Source organism: Ciona intestinalis, chromosome 3, assembly GCF_000224145.3.
Source record: "Ciona intestinalis chromosome 3, KH, whole genome shotgun sequence".
Lineage (NCBI taxonomy): Eukaryota > Metazoa > Chordata > Ascidiacea > Phlebobranchia > Cionidae > Ciona > Ciona intestinalis.
Window position 1 is genome coordinate 5,498,131 of NC_020168.2, and position 16,396 is coordinate 5,514,526.

At 31.8% G+C, this 16,396-nt stretch overlaps 3 protein-coding genes across 3 annotated transcripts in view; all 3 read right to left on the minus strand.

Moving 5' to 3' along the window:
• Positions 1–65: 65 nt before the first annotated feature.
• Positions 66–9,513, minus strand: ci-zf(ring)-3 (zinc finger protein LOC723798). Its single transcript, NM_001044357.1, is given in 22 exon segments — positions 66–372; positions 606–679; positions 1,058–1,194; positions 1,681–1,807; positions 1,962–2,064; positions 2,312–2,456; positions 2,695–2,819; positions 3,215–3,293; positions 3,585–3,772; positions 3,885–4,044; positions 4,340–4,423; positions 4,574–4,701; positions 5,109–5,204; positions 5,541–5,702; positions 6,086–6,297; positions 6,693–6,848; positions 7,211–7,373; positions 7,444–7,641; positions 8,052–8,140; positions 8,444–8,648; positions 8,894–9,079; positions 9,408–9,513. Coding segments are annotated over 22 exon segments (2,991 nt in total). The 5' UTR covers positions 9,459–9,513; the 3' UTR covers positions 66–249.
• An 8-nt stretch (positions 9,514–9,521) lies between these two features.
• Positions 9,522–15,472, minus strand: LOC100182669 (geranylgeranyl transferase type-2 subunit alpha). Its single transcript, XM_002128799.5, has 14 exons — positions 15,173–15,472; positions 14,937–15,047; positions 14,588–14,712; positions 14,118–14,216; positions 13,786–13,874; positions 13,357–13,554; positions 12,972–13,055; positions 12,619–12,701; positions 12,307–12,402; positions 11,820–12,048; positions 11,404–11,606; positions 10,808–10,921; positions 10,379–10,466; positions 9,522–10,303 (listed from the first exon to the last, which is right to left on the minus strand). Exons 1-14 carry the CDS (start codon positions 15,173–15,175, stop codon positions 10,158–10,160), a joined length of 1,668 nt encoding a protein of 555 aa, XP_002128835.1. The 5' UTR covers positions 15,176–15,472; the 3' UTR covers positions 9,522–10,157.
• Positions 15,473–15,552: 80 nt separating this feature from the next.
• Positions 15,553–16,396, minus strand: part of LOC100182612 (centrosomal protein of 112 kDa) — an 8,798-nt gene continuing 7,954 nt past the window's right edge. Inside the window, exons 23-24 of the mRNA XM_018811121.2 lie at positions 16,247–16,348; positions 15,553–15,981 (exon numbers count right to left, since the gene is read on the minus strand). Coding sequence (XP_018666666.1) covers positions 15,889–15,981; positions 16,247–16,348 — 195 coding nt within the window. The 3' untranslated portion in view covers positions 15,553–15,888. The remainder of the gene's footprint in view (positions 15,982–16,246; positions 16,349–16,396) is intronic.

A 16,396-nucleotide genomic window follows, 5' to 3' on the forward strand; every position in this document is an offset into this window, starting at 1 on the left:
CTCACAAAAAGTCTGTGCATTACAGCTGTCTTTCCAAAACATGACTTTGTTTTCAAAAATGTTGATTCATTTTCATAATGTTGTAATAAAATATTAAAATATTTTCGCAGTCTCGACATAACAGGTAGATTGCGTCAATTACAGGTTTACTAAAAATTTAAGAAAAATGGATTGATTTGATATCTCTTCAGTGTTTTTTTCCGTGATGAGAAAAGATAAAAGAACAAAGAAATAGGTCAGAAAATGAAACTAATAAATATTATCGAAACAATCACAGTCACATATCGGGCAAGTGCTTCGAGATTCAAACCAAGTTTTTAGATGATGTTGGTGCGACCCATGCCCACACTTTATGCATTGCACCGCCGTTTTCTGCAAAAATGTAAAATAAATTTTAACACTCTTATTTTCTTACAATTAAATGTAAATATGTTTTTAACTGTAAACACATTTTAAAAACTGTTGTTTTTTCTGCTGAATCCTGTTTTTTCATTTTAAATATTTTTAAATCTTCGCTACTGTATTCAAAGAGTCAAATAAAGTTAATAAAATATGAAAAGGCAAACAAATTAGATTAAAATGTTCCAAAACATCAATGTACTCACGGTAAGAGGAAGCTTACAAATCACACACGTTTTTTTCTGTTTCTTAATTTTGTTATGCGTTGTTGTCTTTGTATCTTAACACAGAAATGTATATTGAAGAAATATTAGTTTTATTTCCTTTTTAAACAGTTGTTATAACAGAGTTTCCTTATTTCATACAACTTGTGTATGCTTACGGGTAACCACGTATGTAACTTGGTATATGTGGTTGTGTTTTTTTTTTTAGTATGACCGACATTTTTGACATTCCAGTAGTCAGAAATGGGTTGTCAAAAATAATAGCAACGAACATGTCTTGCCCAAGGACACCTATGCCAACTATGGCACCGGCGACAAGCCTTGTACCCATAACCTTTTGGTTATAAGCGGGGGCAATAACCAACTGTGCTACCGCACTTGATACGATGTAACAATACATAAATAGCATGCAGTATGAAGATAGTACAACTTACCAGGAGGTACAGCTTGAATTTTACGAATATATTTACAAGTCTCTGCACGTTTTGAATCCATCTTCCAAGAGTGCAAGAGGTCTGCATATCTTGATATGTAATCGTTACAACGGGCTTGTACTTCAGGTAGCAACAGTCTAAAAAAGTAATACCACTGTTAAACTCAAAAAAAGAAAATTAAACAAAATGCTTTAAATTACTTAGTTTGAGATTTGTAAAGTTGGGACTTTTAATTCACACGGACAGAAAAATATTTAAAATCTGTTCTTTGATGCATTAAAAGTTTAAAATTGCACAATAACTTCGTTTTTTCCACTCTATATTCTGCACAGTTGGTATTTTGGTAAACTATTCAAATCAAGAATAATTAAGAGTCACTGCTACCATTGTGTGCGTATGTGTCCATGGGCAAGACACTTAACGGCAATTGCTTCAATACAGTGGTCACTAATAAGTTGCCCATACATAAAAATCCGAAAAAACAAGCACCCACAAAGTAATATATATGGTAACTCGTAAGCTGGCACAAGGTGTATAAACACTCGTGATAGAACGACTGTTGTTTAACGGGATACTGGCCGTGGCCATGCGAAATTAAGCAAGTTACATTCATCCATTCATACCTTGAATTAACCATCCAATGCTCATGAACAGAAGGTGCAATGTCAAGCAGTGGTTGCTCCACGAACCTGTAATCATCAACTGGTGATTCTTCACGACTTCTACCAATGCTTGATTTAAGAAAAGTTTCTGTAAAAATTGTTTACATTAAATAAATAAAATGTAACGTGTGGCGGGACAACGACTATCGTTACAACATAGCTGTTTTTTTTGTTTTTTTTACCACAAATGTATCTTTACAAATAACTATTTTTTTACATATTTTAAGTTTATAATGTAGTACCTGATGTAGGGGGTGATCGAGCAATTGATTTAATAAATGAAGGTAAATCAGAAAACTTTGTTTCGCTCGCACTTTTGTGCAGATGGCCACCGGTATCAAATACCTGTGGAAAATACAAGCAGAAATTGGCTCATTTATGTTTTCTAATAAAAATTGTACTACCCATTTCTTTCAATAAGCTGTTTGGAAATTTTTATTTTTTAAATCTGGGAATTTTTTTTTCACCCACCAAGTCACATACGTGGTAACTCGCAAGCGGGCGCGAGGTGTTGAAACATAACACCTGTGTTAACAAAACTGTTATTGTCTACCATACAAAGGTAAATCAAGTTACATTATTTCATTCATACATCAAATGAGCTGTAAGAGGAAGAAGGCTTCAGTTGTTTCCGTGGGGAGGCTTGTTTTGTTGTATGTTCCTCAGTATCTGGGACAAAGGTACACGCAAGCATTGCTAGTGTTTGTACGTCAAATAACTTCTCATAATGCTTGAACCTGTGAAAAAAAAATTAAATTAAAATGCAAAAAATTAAATGGAAAATTCATCAAATCAATCTAAAAATTAATAAAACACAAAAGGCCAACAAAGAGACAAGAACTGTTAATAAAACATAGGTGTTCTTAAAATTAAAATTAAAAAGTATTTACAAAAAAAGATAAATTTGAGAAAAACATGAAAAAACGTGATAAAATGACGTAAAACTGGAACAAGTTGTATAAATACATAACATACACTCTTAGCAGCAGTTTTGCTCCAGTAGGATGCTCAGCAAATGAAGGTTTAGAAAACTCATTAAATTTATCTGAAGTAGGAGGTAATCTGGTAGGACTTGGTAGTACTGAGAGGTAGGACCATAACTGTAAAAGTAAGGTATTTATTTTAGTTAAAAAAATATTTTTTTTATTTTTGCGTGGCGGGGTAACGACACTTGTACCACAGGTGTTCTGTTTCATACACCTCGTGCCGCTTACCAGTTCCTAGTTAACCACGTAGGTAACTTTGTGGGTAAATATTTTTTGGATTTTTAGTGACTGTAATGTAATGTATGTATATTAATTAATTATCAGAAGTTAAATGTGAGGTTGTGGTAGCTATGTGAAACTTTGACAATATTTTAAACTTAACTATGATTATAACTGAGATGTAATGTATTTTTTGCTAAATTGCGACTTGTCCTTTCATTTCTTAGGTTTTATTTACTCATTCAAATAAATTAAAACATATTTTATGTGCAACTTACAGTCAAACTTACCTGAACCAAATCCTGCATACTTTCAGATGAAGCATTCTTCATGTTTACCCTGCATGCTTCTGCATAGCTGTTGTGGGGTCTGAAGTATATAATTTAACATAAATTTTCTAACATAATTTTTTTATCAAATTTTAGGTTCAACATATTAAACATGCTATAAAAAAAAGTATCAAAAAAAAGTGTTATATATGAATGGCCAGAAGACACTGGGTTCAAGGCTCATCATCACAATCATTGTGACCATGTGTGTTATTTAATTTAACCACCAACAGCAGTGTTTGCTTTTATTAAGTTTTATTTCAAGAGAACCATTTTGAATTTATAACATGCATAGCATCATATAATATATAAGAAGTGTAATTTTACTTACATTACATATTTCATTGCTAAAGTTTTGCTGATGGGCAATATACTTGTCACGTTAACTATGGATACCATGCCAGCTACTTGCTGCATACGTGTGTGTTTTATATCATTTGTGGTGGGTATGGATGATTCCTTTGGTGATGATCCCACGCTCGGGTTGTACAAAAACTTAAGGGACTTTCGACATGGCCTCTGGGTATGACATTTAGTTAAAACTCATTTAATCAACATTTATTGATTAAAAAGTATTAAACAGAAGTTTGAATAAAAATTATTAAAGAAAACATAGGCTAGTAAACCTTACTTTTTCTTTGTAATAATATGAGCTAACAGAAAGATCCGGCCATGGAGCAGGGTTTAACCTGGGTGTCATGTGACTTAATGATGAAGGTATATGACGGGGAAACCCCGTAACCGATAACACAGGAGCTGAGTTACGATGGTGAAATAAACCCATGAAGGATCTAAAGGAAAATTTGTTTTTTTGGGGGTATAATTAGTTTAATTAAAGTATATTATTATTTGAGAATTTAATGTATGACTAAAGCAAAAAATTTAAGTCGTTTTTATTAAATTGATGTTTCCATGAAACAACTTTTAGAGAGTTATTAGATTTCTTTTAGGAATTTAATGCATAAACTAAAAAACTTTAATGCATAAAATAAAAAAAAGGCAATTCACTGCTTACATGCAAACAGTCTGTAATATTGTAATCAAAACTGTATTTAGCACAAACAAAGTTTAGAAATCGCTTTTCACCTTGGAGTTTTCTCGTTCATGGATTGGTAACCTTTCACGTAAGTTGGCCGCATAAAAACAACAAGTAATCCTGACTGATTAAACCTGCATTGCAATTAAAAGGATTAATGAGTGTCATTCATTCATGTAAAAGTTGCCAGTTTAATTTCTAAATGATATTTTCAGTTTCCAGGTAAAAATATAGGAGGGCACCAACAAATTGAAACTTTCACAAAAAACAAACGAACTTCTGACCTAGCACCAGTTGTACGAGGAAAAGGAACATTTTTGAGGTCGTTGAACAAACTGTATTGCCTCGATCGTGAAGGGAATGGACTCGGAAAGTTGATGCCTAATTCTTCTGCATCACAATCTGACATATACTGCAATAAAAGAAAAAAAAATAAAATCCGAAATCACATCTTAAAATTTGGTATAAATATATGGAATGCGCTATTAGGTATAGGGGTAATGGATATTTATGTTCTATGAGTGATTTTCCACAACGCAGTAAGCACGCAGGGAATTTTCGCTAGAGTTGGCCCTTTACCGCAAAGTTATATACTTTAGGCATTGAATATTACAATGAGTGCGCTTTTGTAAGTATATATATATATATATATACTTGTTATTTTCATTTTAAATGAATATATTCTTTGTTTTAAACTATAAAACCATAATTCAATTTATTGTAGATTAAAAATAAACTAAATTATGATATTGTTTTATTTTGAATTTTGATCAGTTCACATATAAAATTACTAATTTGTTAAGGTTCATGATTACTTACCGACATTCTACTCATCTGTGCAATTAATTGTCGCATGCACGGTTCTAAGCAGTTTCGACCGGTTTTTACATAAGTTTGAGCTGTTTCTTGCAGATTCTGCATAAAGTCACAGCTGTTAACATTGTGAACATGTGTGTTTTTTAGCAAGACACCTAACCGTAATCAGTTCAATCTAGCGAACACTAATGAACTGTCTAAATTGTCATTCATCAATAACAGTCGAAAAACAACACACAAACATGGTAACTCGTTAGCTGACACGTGATGTACGAAACGGAACACATTTGTTATAACTCAACGATTTAAATTGCATAAGTTACATTCAGTCAGAATTTGTAATAAAAATTAATACAACATAAAAATCACACAAAATGTGTATATAACCAAACACTTATATTTAACCTAAAAAAACGACAACTTTTAAATTCCTACCGATGTAACATTTAGAATCTCATGTTGTTCCATGTTGGACTGCTTTATATTAAATATAGGAGCTTCATTATTAGGGTAAGCATCAGGAAACATGATGTGTATGTCAGTGTAGTGGGTCGTGGTGCGTAACGACAACAAACTCTTGCGACCTTGAATGTCTAACTGTTAAAAAAACAAAAGCATTTTATTAATATTTTTTGCGGTGATTGTTTTCGTTTTCTAGCCTATATAAAAAGAAAAAACATTTTTAAAATATTTAAAAAAAATAATACTTAATAAAAGTTGATAAAAATATTGTTACCTGTATACTTGCTCTCTTATGTATTGGTTAAATGAGATAATTTAAAAAAAAAAAAAATATATATATAGACCTTATCAGTTCAGATGTTATCATATTTTTTACAAAATTGATGTACTTTTAATTGCCTCACTTTCATATTAATGTGTCTAAATTTTTTAGGAAAAATGAAAATAAAGTTGGAAAAATGGGAACAAATAAGGAAAAATTTGAGAAAAACTAGTTTTATTTTAAAAAAATGTCTCACATGTTTCATTCTCAAGTTAGGAAGTTGGCTGTTCAACATTTTAAACTCTTGCTCTAAGTTGTGGGAAGAAGTTAAATCGATGGAGTTGGTTTTTGTTCTTTTTATCATATTCATGGTCGGTGGAGTGAATCCCGATGCATCATGCAGGTCCTCCTCTTTGCTCTGGACACTACTCCCGGATGCAGAGGATGCAGGATCAGTTGGTTCAACATCTGAAGGAATAATTAAAATGTTTGATGAGTGAGTGGAACTGATTTATTCTGATTTTTGTTATATCAAGGGTGTTCTGTTGTACCCACAGTTATATAACTTTGTGTGCGATTGTTTTTTTTGGATTTTTTCACTAAGGTTTCATTTAAGTAATTTAAGTAAGTAAATAAAGCTGTATTAAATAAAACACCTATGTTAATAAAAAGTAATAACTCTTAAGATGGCATGTGGTATATGAAACAATACACAATACAACTGTCATTGCCTATTCTATTTATAATTATCCGAAGCAGTAAATTTTTAGAAAACCAAAAAACAATATTTTTTTACAAATAAAAAAAAATATTCACAAAACCAAAAAACAATCAATTTTTACAAAAAAAAAAAATTTTTTTACCTAAATTTGGTAAAGTGGTAGAAGGTAAGTTGTATACAAGGGGGTTGGATGACAATCGTGACTCATCATAATTCTTCTCAAGCAAATCTGCTGACGTCATGGGCCACAGTCGAAGCGTTTGGTCTTTAGACCATGTGACTAGCTGCCAATTCTGGTCTGTTAAGGAATATGAGAGTAATTTAGAAATCTGAATTTTCTTGACTGTTTTGGCTAAGATATATTTTGTTGGTTTATGCGATCCATTTATTTGAGAGGCCTAGCTGCGAGGTGGCCCATTACCCCAACACCCAGAATTCCTAAGCTACAAAATGTTAATTCAGGTTTTACTATTTATGATTGCCTTTTTATTTATTGAACTGATTTTATTTATTTGGACATATTACGAAAACCTACAGTTAAACTCCTCATAATTTTTTATCAATCTAAGAATTAGCAGAATAATATTAAAAAAAATAGTTTAAAAGTAAATTTAAAAACTTTGAAGTCTAAAATAAATCTAAAAATCAGTTTTAAATCACCATTTTGAACTTCATTGCATTTCCTCCAGTGAGCATGCAACACAACATCAGTGTGCCCTGTATAAGTGATGACAGGCTGACTTGTTTCCTCTAAACTCCACAAAGAAATCGGAGTCTCGCGGAAATTAACAATCCCTGTTGAAAGGATTCCGTTTCCAAATGGCTGAAACAACAAAAAAGTCATTTGATAAAATATAGAAGCATAACATTGTCTTTATTTTTTTTTCACTCACCGTGTATTTTGCTTTCCACACCGGTTTCCCCACGTTGATAGTTTCCTCTGGTGACCGGGGTTCCTCTCTTGTGTTCCAGAAGCGAATGTTGGAATCTTGGCTCGAGGAAGACAGCATGTGCTCCTCTGATCTGCTCCAATCCAGGGAATAGATCTTAGAGAGGTGGGCAGTGATGTGCTGGACCGCTATTTTACAGTTCTGTAAAATATAAAAGGAATGAGTGAATGTAACTTGCTTTAAACCTGGAGAACAACAGTTGTAATTACACAGGGGTTCACCTGGCGCCCGTTTACGAGTTACCATGTACCTAACTTATGTTACTTTTATCTTTGGTGTGTTTTCCTAATATATGGCTTACAATTTACACAACCAATTAGTGACCACTGGGTTGGTATGTAACTTTAACCTTCCATGGTGGGGCGACGACAGTTGTTATAACACGGGTGCCCTAATTAATAAACCTTGTGGTGCATACTCGCATATGTAACTTTGTGAGTGATTTATTTATGTTTTGATCACAATTAGTCAATATTTTTAAATTTTTATTGTCTTACTAGTGCAAAAATATTAAAATCACTGGCTTTTACAAAACAATCATAATATCTTACCCTGGAATCCCATATTCGAATATTCCCATCATGGGAAGAAGCGAAACAATATGGATTCAATCGGTTCCATTTTACTTGACTTGCACCAACTAAATATAAAATTTTTCTGACGATAAAATTTTTAAATATAATATTATATGGTATATAACAGGGTGGGGAAGATGGGACACCTTTTGCACACAATATCCAAACATGTGCCTGTGTTTTAACCAATTAACAACGATTTATGGCAATGGTGAGAATACGGTTTTATAACAATTTTTTACTAGTGCCTTTTTATCAGGCTTTTCTTAGCTACATTATTTTTGTAATTTTTTATGCTAAAGCCATCAAAACATTTATTTCTTTGTTTTAAATTCATTTATATTTCAATTGTATCATGCTTTTCTTACCCACACTTGAAGTGCAAAGTTTACATCGTTTAGTTTCTCTCATATCCCACACGTATATATAACCATCCAACGAGCATGTTGCCAATATATTGGGCTCAGTAAACGACCAGTCGGCATCACTGATTGACCTCATGTGACCTTGCAGTGTTGCCAATTTCTTGCAAGAATTTTCCTCATATTGCCACAGGTCGGTCCACTGGTTGTACTGGATAAGAAAGGTTATAAAAAAAATTATTATAAACTTATTTATGCTGGCATGGTGGCAGTCGTTATAATACGGGTACAATGTTTCAAACACCTCGTGCTCGGTTAACATTTTAATCATACTGTCAACTTCTTTCATGAACTAAACGGTTTAAAATTATATAAAAATAAAGTCGTAAAAAATTACAAACATTTTTTTGTACTAAACCCTGTACTAAAAATATATGTATATATTATCTTACTTACTGTAGTAAGAAAATATTTCTGGTTTGCTGTCGTTGGATTCCACAAGACGTGACTAACATCCCATTTATTACGGAGATTAACTCTTTCAATCACTCGGTTCGGTTCCGTAAGGTCGATCAAAGTGAGGTAACGACGGGATGCCAACATTGCTAGCTTGTGGGTGGCATCCACGGACATCGAACCCGGCTGATGAAATAAAGATTTTATTTATTAAGAATTGCAAAAGACGTAGTGGGCTAATTATGGTCTAAACCCCATACACATATGAAAAGACTGGTACAGTGGGGACGTTTAAGTCGTAAAACAACAATTATAACATTCTTATTAAAAACTGTTCACAAATAATTTCTATAAATTAATAATTTCTAAGTATGGGTATTTATTGGTAGTAATGACTTTTTAAGCCATAAAACAGCAAATAAAACATTCTTATTTTAATACTGTTTACAAATAATGACTAAAAGTACATGAATTAAAAAAAACGAATTTAAAAAAATACCATTTACTCACTAACCTGTATATTGGGATGGGAGGCAATAAGCACGGCATTATTTCTTTCCTCCATCGTTTTGACTCCAACACCAACCACAATATATTATCTTATTACACTTAAATACTTACATAATTATTTCTGCAGAATATGAAAGTATTTAGGTTCACATGTAAAATTAATTTTTTTCCACAATTACATAAATATGACACAGTACAATATGCAAATAGAATAAACAGAATAAAAAAGCATTATTTATGTGTGTAAAAATCAAATAGTATTTTGCATCTACTTTTTTAATTTAATGACATATATTGGTGTGTCGTTAAAAAGCTGGGCCATAAAACTTTTACTAATAATTACTTATGATTAAGATTGCCATGATTTATATAAATTTGCAAAGTTTAAATTCGTATAGTATGGTTCGGTGCTACAAACATGCGCAGAAGTCGTACTGCGCTGAGATAGTACAAGGAGTAATAGCATGCAATTGTTTTAACGTTAACCCCTTAACTGCCGTAGTCGCATTTATGACCATTAAGGCAAGGTTGATGACGTCATCAAAAAAATATAATGTTGAAAACAATTTCATACTTGACAACTTTCTATAGCATGTTTTGCTCTAACTGCTATAGTTTGGTTGCAAAATCCAATTAGGTGAGACCTGGTCAAAAGTTAAAAATCTGAAAGAGGCAGCAGTTAAAGGGTTAAAGATTACCTATTTAAACAGTGTGCTGGACAAAACAAACACAACATAATACAATTTTGCTATATTTATGATTCATATACTATTTCTACATTGGGTAGAATTTGTAAAAGTGAGTCAATATCTTCCAAGGGAATTCGATTCGATTTTACGGATATTTTCTGCAGAGCAGCGCATGTGGTCACAGGTTCTAAGGTTTTCAATGATGAGATTTCTAGCAAAGTAAAAATATATGCATTAAATTAGATCATTTAAAAAAATAAAATTAGCAATAGATTAAATTACTCACTGTTCGAATCAAGGTTTAATAAAACAAGTTTTGTAAGATCCTTTAAACCAGAGATTTCCACAATTTCGTTTTCACTTACATCAAGTTTCTGCAAGATACAAGAAAAAGTTAAGTTAAAAAAAATTCAAATGAATTAAACCTTAAAACTTTACATACAGTATTGTTAAATGTAAGTATTAGTAAGTATAGGATTTTACATTTTTCACTTGTGCTCGCTACAAGTGATAGATTTTTATTTACATCAAGTTTTTATGAGGAGTATTATAATATATTAGAAAATTGATGACAAAGTTAAAGATTATTTACAGGTTATGTATATGACATTTAGTTTGTAGTCTAAACTGACAGTCATACAAAAAAACACCCACAAATATGTGTTACTTTGTGGGTGATTATTTTTTGGGTGATTTTTCTTGAATATGTTCTTACCTGTAAACAGTGTAGAAGTTTGAAGGGAGAGTTGAGACTATGTAGCTGATTATGGGAAAGATTGAGACTTGTTATGGTGGAGAAAAACTCAAACCGACAAACTCGTGTCAATGCCTACAAGTTGTAAACAAATTCTGAATATGATAAATATTAATCTGATACTTTTGCTACAGGACATAACAATTTCATTCGTAAAAAAAAATAAAATGTTTCCTCTGCCATACCGTAAGACATCTTGTTTAATTCTTTTAAATCGAAACATAAAACAAGTCTGTTATGGAAAAAACGTCCATTTGGCCAAAAAATATGCCCAAATAGTCAACACGAAGAGTTAAACTATATACAAAATAATTGTTAAACCAGGATCATACTCAATTTTATACAACCAGTCATCCCACAATGCATATATCTTAAATATTATGTCGCTGTAAGACCCCTTGTTTACTTGTTTCAAATTAAAACGTAAATGATTAAGTCTGTTATGGGAAAAAAAAGAAGAAAAAAATTGGTATATAAAACAACTGATAAAACAGACTCATACACAATATTACGCAACCATTAATACACAGTATTACACATTATTACACAATGCATACTTTGCCATGTAGGTCAATACATCTCTGGTGCAAATCAACTGCAGCGATGTGGTCTTCTATCACAAACTTTGACATCAGGTCCTGATAATAGCATTGTCTCATACCATCAACTGTACATAACTCATGCAGTGTGTCATGTACTTGTGATGAATAATGGGTGGGATCAATTGCTCGCATGAGAAGAACCAGAGTCAGCATAACCCCTGAGTGATAAGGTCAATGAAATTTTCAAAATACAGTGTGCTAACATACCCATGAAGTATTATCAGGCAAAGGAAAATTACTAAAAATTACAAAAACTGTGTGATTGATTTGCTTAATGACAACCATATACATTTCTAAGGTTTCTTATATCTGACTTATTCATGCACTGTTGATGTACGCCTATTTAAAAACATAAACAAAATTATCCTTACATTTGTTTCCTGGCTCCAAGTCGTTTAATTCCTCGCAAGATTTGAGTTCTTCAGTGAGCACGGATAATTTTGCGTCGCTTGACGACTGACGGAAGGTCTCGGTGTTCGTCTGGATGCACGAGATCGCTTCGTCCTGTCCTGTCATCTCAACCATCAGCTCGGATGATCCGAACTCAACTTTGATTTTGTTTTCTCCGGAAAAGAGATCTTTCTTAGGAAGATCACTTTGCTGGAAAAAATATGATTTTGCATCATTTTTAAAAAGAAATTATTTTTAATAAACTTACTGGAAAAAAATAATTTTACATCATTTACAATTCTTTAAAATTACAAACTAACTGCTCCATGGTTTGCACTGTGGCTCAGTAGTTAGGCACTAGTATCTCAAACTTTTTTCAACAGTGTATTTTTACTGCTGTAGGATCTTACCGAATGTAAAATATATGTAAGTACCATAGTACCATTCATACATGTACCTAATACTCACCCATACATGTTGATATTTTCCTTGGTTACATCCTTTCCACACAACAACATGAGGATTATCGTTTATATAAACATTTAAACGACTACAGTCTTTTATCTGAGAAAATATAAAAGATCATAAATAAAACTTAAAGTCAATATTCAAACAAAAAAATTGAAAATCCAAATAAAAGTTATTGAAATATATCAATACAGAAGTACCAAAATTCTTTGGACTAGACCTAAACTTTGGTCAAATATACAGCTGGTAAGAGTTTAAAACTATTTAAAAAAATATGAAATTGTAAGTTTTGAAATTAGACACACAACTTACTGAAGCAGGCTTCCTTAAAGTGCAAGTAAGTTTGTTGTCTAGAAGTGAAACATGAAGACTGAGAAGTGACTGCTTTGTTTCACCTGTTGGTAACTTAGTTTTAAATAAAATACAAACACATCTAAAAACAGGTGTTATTTTACTGACCTTCTCTAAAAATATGATGTTCCAATGCTATACAATGACATTTTATCATTTTATTTATTTAAATAGTCTATCTTATACTATAGTATTAATTAAACATTACATTCGGTATTGGGCCGACTCTAGTGTAAATCCAATGGCTTGTCTCACCTTACCCTTAGTAAATAGAATATAAAAACTTAGATATATTTGAGTTATACGATACTCACCTCTTCCTAACAGCCATCGATGATAAAACCAAGCACTTTGATCGTTAGGATCGGTAAAGAAAGCATTTTGTACGAGTTCCAATTCTGTAAGAGCACGAGATAATTCAGTTACCAAAAATCACATAATCAAACGAGGAATTCTATGGTTTAAAAACAATAAAGTTACAGCTTTTAAAAATGTCCTGGCTTGACCATGGAACAAAAAGGCCACTTAGAGTGTATGGACAAATAATTTGCTGAGATTTGTACTGTTTATTGTTTCTTAAGTAGCCTAGCTTTTATGTTTTATATACGCAAGTTACAAAACTAGAGCTTCCAGGTTATAATTTTTTTAGGGTCCAGAGTTTGTTCTTTTTTTTAAAATCTTTATACTATTTTCACCTACCTTCCAGCAACATTTTCTCTCCGATCCGATTTTTATCACTTGCATCCGGACATTCGATAGGGAGCAACTTGCTCCTATAATGCCAGGATGAATAGTTTGAGAAGTTGTTCTCGATCAACTTGTGAGTGAATTGGATTTCTTCACCTGGCAGCACTGCAGAGTGTTGCACAACAAATCTTCGGTAATCCCAACAATGGACTGGAAAATTTGGAAAATTTAAAAATTAATAAAAAACAAATGATAAGTAACTACATTGCTTCAGGCACGATATAAAGTAGGGTAAGATAAATACAGTTAGCACTTATTCTCCCAAGACTTATTCTAAAATATTTATATAACTGATAATTTGTAGAATATCAAATTTGACTATCCTTTGATTAAAATTTATTATATATATATATATATATAAACAATTTTTATAAAACTTACAATTTCTATCGTCAAACTGCAGAAACAAATCACAAAGTTGAAGTTCTTTTTTCCAGTCTGGATCGGACATTGTTAGAAGGACAAAACATCTGTTGAAACAGTCCTAATCAAAATTTAGTGGCCTACAATTAAAAAAAAGCAGGATACAGTTTACATGATAAAAAATGAGAAATCGTCTGTATCCGAATACATGAAGAAAAATGAGAACTCCTGTGCATTCGTACACATGAGAAAAAATTAAAAATCTTGTATATCGTATACGTATTGCAGCGTATACATAAGAAAAAAATTGAAAAATCTCATGTACCCATATATAAAATTTAAAGTCTCACCTTTGGTTCCAGCAACTATATGACTTTGGATTATTTTTCAAACAGTTTTGAAGAAAACTTAGTTCATCTTGAAAACATTTCAGCAATTCATCAGATGTTCTGTTAGAAATAAAAATAAAGGTCACACAAAATACTTTTACTGCTGTACCGTTAACTGAAAGCATTGTACAGTGTTGAGTAAAAGGTTTTTAAACAAGTTTTAAAGAAATTTTGTTATTTTTTGTTAATTTTTTTTCCCACTACCAAATTTGACTGACATAATGTTTTGTTTTATTTATTAAAATATGAATATTTATATTTTTCATTTATATATATTTATTTTTTTATTTCCTAATGGTTAACAATTGTTTGCATTACATACTGGCTGAGTGTAACTCCCATGCCGGGAAAACTACAGTCGTTATAACACAGATGTTCGTGTTGCTACTTCACTTTACTTAATTTGTAAACAAAACAAAAATTCTATTTACTTTGTATTTTTAAAGTGAAGAAATGCATTTTTTCTGTAATTCCAGATGGTATAGTAATCAGAGTTTGCAGCCAATATTTCCTGTGTAATATAAAGTCCTTCTGGATCATATTCTTTGCTGTGTATCTGGATAATAACATATTATAGTTTAGTAATTTGACACAAAATGTTAGAATGATGACAGTGAGGATATTTATAAGAAAACTTTTGGATTTGCAGTGTACAACCATATTTTTGGGTAAATTTTCATGCCAATGTATATTAGCAATTAATAAAAAAATATAAGAAAACGAAACACCACAGAAATACTTCAAAATACCAAAACTACAGAATAGGTTACACAACCAAACCTTTTTAAAAGCAGCAGCGAGTGCTCCTTGAAATAATTTCAATTTTTTCTGTCGTTTTATTCTTTTCTCTTCTTCTTGTACTGCAGTTGTTTTCACTTTTAAACGTCCATGCTGTTTAGAATTGAAAGACAGTTTAAAATCATTCAACAGAAAATATAAAAAACCACAACAGGTTTATAAACAATTGGACTACACTACACTGACCACAAAATAAAATTTCACAGCAAATAACTCACCATTGCGATGGCTTTCTATGCTCCCACAAACGTTTTTGCTTTAAAAAGATGAATTTATTTCGTCAACTTTGTGCTATTGCTGTACAATTTATTAATACTGACGTGCATTGTAAACGCTTTTGATTACGTGAATACGATGCACGTCTCGAGTCGAACGATTTCTACGAAGTTAAATATAATCAAACACTAAAGTGTCTTATCACAACCGATATAATAAATACTAAATAGTTAGATTTCCGTATAATCTTATTCTATAAACATACGTTTAGCTTGGTTTAGGTATCTAAGCTATGTTTATATAGTAATGAAGATTTCAGATTTCCATTTGGCAGCTGACTCAAAATACCCTAACTTGAAAATGCCAGAGACCCCACACAATACAGCATAGAAATAATATATATTTTGGAACAAACTGCAAACACATACGATAAAAATTTGAGCATATAACATTAATAGCGAACTAAATCATATTCTGTGTAAAATTCAATGATTATATTTACAATGAAATATACATGCAACCATTCAACCCTGAACGTTTGGCACAAAATGACATGGTCACAATCAATACACCTAAAGATGATAAAATGTTGCTGTGGCCTTTAACTGTTTCAGCAGCATTTAAATTTTTAAAGCTACGTTTAGGTCATATTTTTCCTCCACTACTACAAACACACTATTTCTGGTAGAGCTGTTACGGTAAAATATAAAATAAGTTTCTACAATCGAAGTGACGAACGTGTTGAGTTAAGTGTGTTATCAAAATCAGCGTCTTCGCTTAAAACATTTACTCTCTGCTGCAAAGACTTCACCTGTAATGCATAAATATTGTATATGCGGCATTTTCACATTTTACACAACCTCAATTTTGGCACCGGTGAAGAGTATGTTACAGATTAGGGTGGTGGAAAGTGTTAGAGGTTGGTGGTTAGGGGTTATCAGTTAAACTGTTAGAAGTTGGTGGGTATATGGATTAGCAGATAATGTAGGGGAAGGATTCTTCACTAGCACCCAAATTTTATAAAAATTTACATTTTTGTAAAATTTCACACAGATAAATCGTAAATAAATTTGTACCTGTGATCGCAAGCAACTTATAGTTTGTTCTAAATCTTGTTTGAGAGATTTTGGAAGAGTTTCGTTCAGTCTTTCTTCACATTTTAACTTTACTTTGATCAGCTGTATAGAAAACACTATAAAGAGAAAGTAACATTATATAAAAATCCA